The sequence below is a fragment of the Propithecus coquereli genome, unplaced genomic scaffold (assembly GCF_000956105.1).
Source record: "Propithecus coquereli isolate 6110/MARCELLA unplaced genomic scaffold, Pcoq_1.0 Scaffold238, whole genome shotgun sequence".
NCBI lineage: Eukaryota > Metazoa > Chordata > Mammalia > Primates > Indriidae > Propithecus > Propithecus coquereli.
Window position 1 is genome coordinate 1,078,172 of NW_012147930.1, and position 6,636 is coordinate 1,084,807.

General features: G+C 48.1%; 1 protein-coding gene across 1 annotated transcript in view; it reads left to right on the top strand.

The window, feature by feature from the left end:
- Positions 1 to 5,032, top strand: part of MYOM2 (myomesin 2) — a 68,449-nt gene extending 63,417 nt beyond the window's left edge. The window contains exons 32-36 of the mRNA XM_012645867.1: positions 1,720 to 1,883; positions 2,132 to 2,168; positions 2,952 to 2,974; positions 3,489 to 3,544; positions 4,715 to 5,032. Coding sequence (XP_012501321.1) covers positions 1,720 to 1,883; positions 2,132 to 2,168; positions 2,952 to 2,974; positions 3,489 to 3,544; positions 4,715 to 5,032 — 598 coding nt within the window. The remainder of the gene's footprint in view (positions 1 to 1,719; positions 1,884 to 2,131; positions 2,169 to 2,951; positions 2,975 to 3,488; positions 3,545 to 4,714) is intronic.
- The last annotated feature ends 1,604 nt before the right edge of the window (positions 5,033 to 6,636 follow it).

Sequence of the window (6,636 nt, forward strand, 5' to 3'; positions counted from 1 at the left end):
TTTACTATTTGACTATTAAACAATGTTGAACTACATTTTAGACTATACATTAAACTATATCATGCAGTTATATTCTATAACTAAACTATATGTTCTATAACTAAACTATAATATCTGGGTATATTTCACTATTTGACTATTAAATGAGCTCTTATTAGATATCAACTGGAGGCATAGAGAGTAATATGAAAATTTGTTGAAATATAATTTAGCCCTTTAAAGCTAAATGATCTACTTCACGAAATCTGTGATGCCAGGGACATGGTAGCTGGAGGCGCACAGTGTGGATACTGGAATATTTTGCTTTAATGGGTGACATAGAATCGATCGAGTGCAATGAGAATCTTGTGAAATGCAAGCGTAAGCAAAGACGATTGTTCTTTGGTTAAAAACGCTGAGACATCTATCAAGGACTGTAGAAAATGCCACTTTACAGGAGGGGTTGGAAACCTATTCAACGTGAGTTAGGAGCAGGCAGAGAGGGACTCAGCAGAAATGCTCTTCAGAAAAAGGATTTTGTTCTCTTGCTCAAAGGTGAAATTCATCTATCATCCGGACATGGCTAGACCTCAAACTGTGGAAGTATTGACCACTTAAGTCTCAGAAGTATCTCAGAAACTAAAGAAAATTTCGTAGTGTCTTTACAGAAGGAAGAAAATAGCAAGCTTCAACCTCAGGGTGTATATTTTAATTTAGCTCAGGAGGTGTCAGGTGCAGAGGTCTGACTGTGAAAATGCTCCCCTAAAATCGCAATGCACCCTTGGGCTGATGGGTAGGAGAGGAGACACCCCCCCCCAGCATCCCTGCCATTAGCGGGTCCACAGGGAGGGTGGGGGCCGAGGAGCTGGTGGGACCCTCCCCAGGGGAGCTCCCTGGGGTCTGGCTTTCAGCTGCTGTTAGGTGCCTGGGCCTCCTGGAACAGCCCCCCAGGGCGAGAGGCTCTCTCAGAAGGCACAGGGAGTCCCCAGTCCCCACCTGACGTTCGCTGTTAGGAAAGCAGTTGCAAAGGTGGTCGGATGCGCTACGTCCTCAGGCTGCTCCATGCTGTGGGCTCGTCTTGTAGGAGGTCGGAATTACTCAATTCCGCCTTCTCCATTATTTGGGAATGTCCACTTTTATCCACACTTCCCTTCAACGGGGAGACAGAGTCTAGGTGGCGCTCAGCTATTTGAAACTAAGAAACGTATTATTGCTAAGGCCGAATAATATTTCTCTGCACGCATGGACTGCATCTTGTTTATCCACTCGTCTGTCAGTGCACACGTGGGTGGCTCCCCCCTCTCGGCTGTTGCGAACAGTGCTGCTCAAAGTGCGGGTGTGCAAATATCTGTTCAAATACCTGTACAAATACCTGCCTTCGGGTCTTTCGGGTATATACCCGGAAGTGCAATTGCTAGGTCGGACAGGAGTTCTATTTTCAATTTTTCGTGGAATTACTATACTGTAGAGAGTATTGTAGAGTCCACGAGGTTGTGACAAGTATATAATAAGTAATAGTATGTGTTTAAGAATTAAGTATCATTTAATTTTAGGAGGTTTTCAGATCTGAGTTACTGATATAATTAGTCCATTTGTTAGTTGACAGAAAACTCTGTTTTGACGTTAGTATCAGCAAGTTAGAAAAGGCTTCCTGCCCACTCGGGCACGATACCACCGCGTTGGTACTGCGTGTGCAATGCAGAGACCCTAACTCGAGTGTGTCCTGTTACGTTTCAAAAGAGACGCCAAGATTCCGTCCAGCGAGCACATGCGGATCGGAGGCAGCGAGGACATGGCCTGGCTGCATATCTGCGAGCCCACGGAGAAGGACAAGGGGAAATACACCTTCGAGATTTTCGACGGCAAAAGCAATCACCAGCGCTCTCTGGACCTGTCTGGACAAGGTAGAATCACTCTTCGGCATCGGATAATTTTGTATTTAGAGATGCATTTAGGTGCTAACAGGGATGGTATATCAGGAGACAATCTGATTCTGTGATTTTCATTCAGAGAAAATAACTTCTGAAAAATCAGTGTATCAGTTGGCTGTTTATCAGTTTTCATTAACCATACTCACTAGCAGGACATTCGAGTGAATCATCCAAAGCTGAACATTGCAGCGGTTAGTAACATGTGAACTATTTCCTTGCAGCTTTCGATGAAGCATTTGCGGAATTCCAGCAACTCAAGTAAGATTTTTGTATTTGGTTATTATTATATCATGCAAGGGTCCAATTCACCCCAAGTCATTTTGGCCACATGTGGGAATATGTATAGATAGATGCCTGGGTGACCCAAAGAACCTGCTGTTCCTGGGATAAAGATGGCAATTTAATAATTCGACATGTAGAAGGGCGGGCGTTCTCCTAAACCAGAAATGCATTTATAAATTAACTCCCTGGAGTCATAATAACCTGGATTATTTTAAATGATTAAAATGAAGAATTCCTGAAATCATCATCATCTTGGCAACACATGCTACAGAGCAACTTTTTAAAGAATAATCTGGGATTTTCAAATGTGCGTCTGAGTTTTAGCATATCCAAAGCTGAAAACAGTCTCTGGCCCATGCTGGGTTAATCTATAAATATTTGTTGATTGGGTGCGGGGACAAGTCGGATGAATCAGAAACGGACAATTTCAAAAGTAGCTAAAAGTTTCCGATGCAATCTGGTGAATTTGGTGAAAAAAAATAAATCCCTTCAACGTACAAGTTTGAATGCAAAACTTTTCTGTGGGTTTTGACATCTGGACATCAGGACATTTTCTACCTCATCATAGGCAGCTGTCAGGAAAAATACATAGATGTACCTCCCAGATCCCATGACCCGAACGAGTTCTAGGAGAAAGCCGCCCACGTCCTGCTCTCTTCTGCTCCCCCGCGAGTGAACGCACAAGTGTGCGTGTTTTTGTTGGAAGCTCTTTCCTAATACTCTTTTTATTCTCTCCTCCCCACCCCCTTTAATTTTTAGGGCTGCTGCTTTTGCAGAGAAGAGTAAGTACACGTTAGATCGTAATAGGAATGATGCATTATTTTGGGTGGGGCAAAAGGGCCTGTATTTTAGAGCACTGATTTTGTGTATTAAGTAAACACCAGCAAACCTTCCTGCCCTCTCTCGACGACCCCTCCAACACCTGCGCTGCTGCCCGGCCCCCCTCCCAGCGTCAGCCCCCCACCCTCTGCCCCTGGGGAACCTGCTGTCCAGGGGCAGGACCCTCCCCGTCTGCCCGGTCAGGTGCAGGCAGCTCTCCCTGCCTTCGGTCCCTGCCGCATCCTTCCCGCTCAGAGACCAGCTCTCCTCCCCTCCTTCCTGCAGAGTCTCACACCTGCCGCGCACGGGGTCAACGATCTCCTCACCTGTGTGTTATCCCTCAGTGTACACACATGAACCTTTTCCCTCTGGGCCTCTCTCAGGAGAGCGCAGGCTCCTCCCCGCCATTCCCCGGTGCCCAGGGCACCTGCTTGGACCCTCGGGGATGCTCTTAACCGAGTTGCTTCCTTGTTGCAGATCGTGGCAGGGTGGTCGGCGGTTTGCCTGACGTGGTGACCATCATGGAAGGAAAGGTAGGAGCACACGGCAGAGCTAGGACGAGCAGGATCTAAGCACCGTGCAGTGCAGCCCCTCTCTCGGGCCCAGAGAAGGGAACCCTGGGGAGGGGGTTATGTGTCCATGCTCGGCCTATGAGGGACGTGGACGTCCCACCCGCCTTCCCTTATCCCCGGCTGCTTCTGACAAATCCCATGTTATCAAAGGACAGAACAGCCTAACATTCCGGATCCAAAGGCAGTGGCTTTGGGACCACGCGTGGCTCAGGCACCTCCCAGGGGGTCCTTGGCGTCTCTTCGTTCAGAGGAGCCGCCGTAGGGACAGGAGGTGCCATAGCCCACACCCTGACCATCTGTGCGAGGGGCAAGCCACCGCCTTCCCACCTGAAATAGTGCAGCTTCTATAAAATGAAAGAAAAAAACAATCTCTGGGACAGTTCCCAAGGTCATTTTGGGACACGTAACGGAAGCCACTTATTGGAGTTTTAACGTGTCACCTGCCAGTAGAACAATTGATGTCTAACCGGTACTTCTCCGGTCGCTTCAGCGATTCCAACTCAATGTCATGGGACGTAGAAACTGGGGAGAATTTTTTTAGGCCAAAATGCAAAAATTTATAGCCCTCTCCTGTAGCAGCTAAGGAGCGAGCTCCTGAGGCTGAACAAGCGTGGTCTGGTCATAAAGATGTAACTGAGAAATTAGCAGCCGCGTTACCGAGTCATACGCCGCGAGCGCGTTTTAACCACGCGTCAAGGATGCATTTGCCGCGGCTGGTTTGCTGGTTACGAGACAATATACTCTCCGGGTTGGCCAGAGGAGCTGGTGAAAGGGACCCATACCTGTAAATATTGAGGAAATTCAGACACACGCTAAACGTACCTACTGTAAACTACAGAGCTTCATTACCTTCCAATTCTTTAATCGGCTCAGGCCGTGGCTTAAAACTGAGAACGAACAGGACAGATTGTCACTGGTTTTTCTCACGAGCACCCCCTCCCAGTGGCCTGTTCGCACCTGGCGGTCCCTTGGCCCCTGGCGTCCAGGTGCGTCCGTGTGCGAAAGGCTTGCCGACGGAGGGGATGGCACGTGTCACCTCGCGTGGCTGCGTGGCTGAGGCGCGCCGACCAGGGAGGCGACGTGGCTCTTCCTTTTCTAACTCTTCCTTCTCCGCCCACCTTTCTCCCGAAGACCCTGAATCTGACCTGCACGGTGTTCGGAAACCCCGACCCCGAGGTGGTTTGGTTCAAGAACGACCAGGACATCCCGCTCAGCGAGCACTTCTTGGTGAAGCTGGAGCAGGCCAAGTTTGTCAGCATGACCATCAAGGGCGTCACCTCCGAGGACTCGGGCAAGTACAGCATGAGCGTCAAGAACAAGTACGGCGGCGAGAAGATCGACGTCACGGTCAGCGTGTACAAACACGGGGAGAAGATCCCGGAGGTGTCCCTGCCCCAGCAGGCGAAGCCCAAGCTCATCCCGGCCTCCGCCTCGTCTCCAGGCGAATAAAATTATTTTTTTCCAGCCTGGAGATAAGAAAAAAAAAAATCCCAGGAATGCCGCGTGCTTGTTCCCGATGCATGGCCGTGACCAGCGTGACCTCATGTGTGGGCAGACGGTTGGTTAGATATCATGCTTTTAATTTTCGCAACTTGGTGATTGTTATTTTGTGTCTGTTTAAGGGGAAAAGCTAATGTTTTCCACAAGGCTGGACTTACGTGCACAGGAGGGTAAATAACAGATACCTGGCGGGGAGCGGGTTGGCAGACGGTGCCGACGTGTCCGCGGGCACGTGCCTAGCGTGTGGGGTCTGCGGGAAGCGCCCTCCCTGCCGCGGTCGTGCTCTTTGGGGGCTGCAAGATCTAGCAGCTCTGCAGTTCTTGTTGTGGGGCCTTTGAAGCATGTGTTACCTGGTTGCACTGTGTTTTCTCTTGCTTTAGGCTAATAAAACTTTAAAAGGCGCCTTGTTGTGGTTTTCCTGAACCAAATCGCCCTACCTCCGTCTGCTTACGCTCCTGGCCTGTTTAATTATGGATTAGGGTGCAGAGGCACAGCTGGTACCAGCCCGGTGAGTCTCGTCCACTGGGGAGCTCGTTCCAGCAGCTCCGACCCGAACAGGACCAGGCAACAGATGCCGGCCCAGGCTGTGCCCACCACAGGGAGGCGAGGATTAGAAAGGTTACCTGGTGATTATATAGGGGGATCTAAAAATCTCTGCAGAGGAAAACAAAGGGTGTAGGTGGCTTTTTCCTTTTTTGTGTGCTAATTCAGAAGCGGTTTTAAAAGAAAGAAGACGCTCATTTGAAATGATCACGGTGGTACCCATGGAAGAAAAATGAAAACTTGGCTGACTACAGAAGGTCTCTTGGTGCAGTTAAAAAAATGTTTAGGATCCACATATCCTTTGTTTGAACTTTTCCTTCCTTCGTTTAGATAGAGGCTGAACTTCCTCTGGCACAAAAATCCTATTTTAATATTTTAGTTTTATAGTTGCTTTATAACAAATACAACGTTGACAATTAAGAATATTTTCTCTCTCTGAGTCGTTAAGGCCAATCCAAATTTTATAATATTTTGTGATATTTTTCTAATAATACAAAGATCCTGAGATTTAAATATGTCCCTAATCACACAAAGCCAGCTGAGCAGGTTTCCGTAGCAGTGAAGTGAGTGTCAGGGAGAATTTTATTTTTATTATTTTTCCCCTCTCTGTTGCACGGGTGAACTTGAGCTGGGTTTGTTATGATCGCACAGCGGAATGGCATTTCCAAAAGCATCCCTGGCAGGGGGAGGCAGACAGACTTTTCTATATTAAACCTTTATTTAGTTGAACAGAATTTTCTATTTTTCAGTTTAAACAGTCACTTTCGTTTAGCAATTATGGTTCACAGGGAAGGATTAAAATGGTTGTGAATATCCTAAAGCCACGTAATATTCTTAAACAGACTTTATTTTTTTGGAGCAGTTTTAGGTTCGAAGCAACACTGAGTGAAAGGTACAGAGATCTCCATGTCCTCCCTGCCCCCGCACAGGTGCCGCCCCTCACTCCCGCCCCCGCCAGAGCCCCCCGCCAGAGCATTTGTTACACCTGAGGAACCGTGGCCACGTCACCG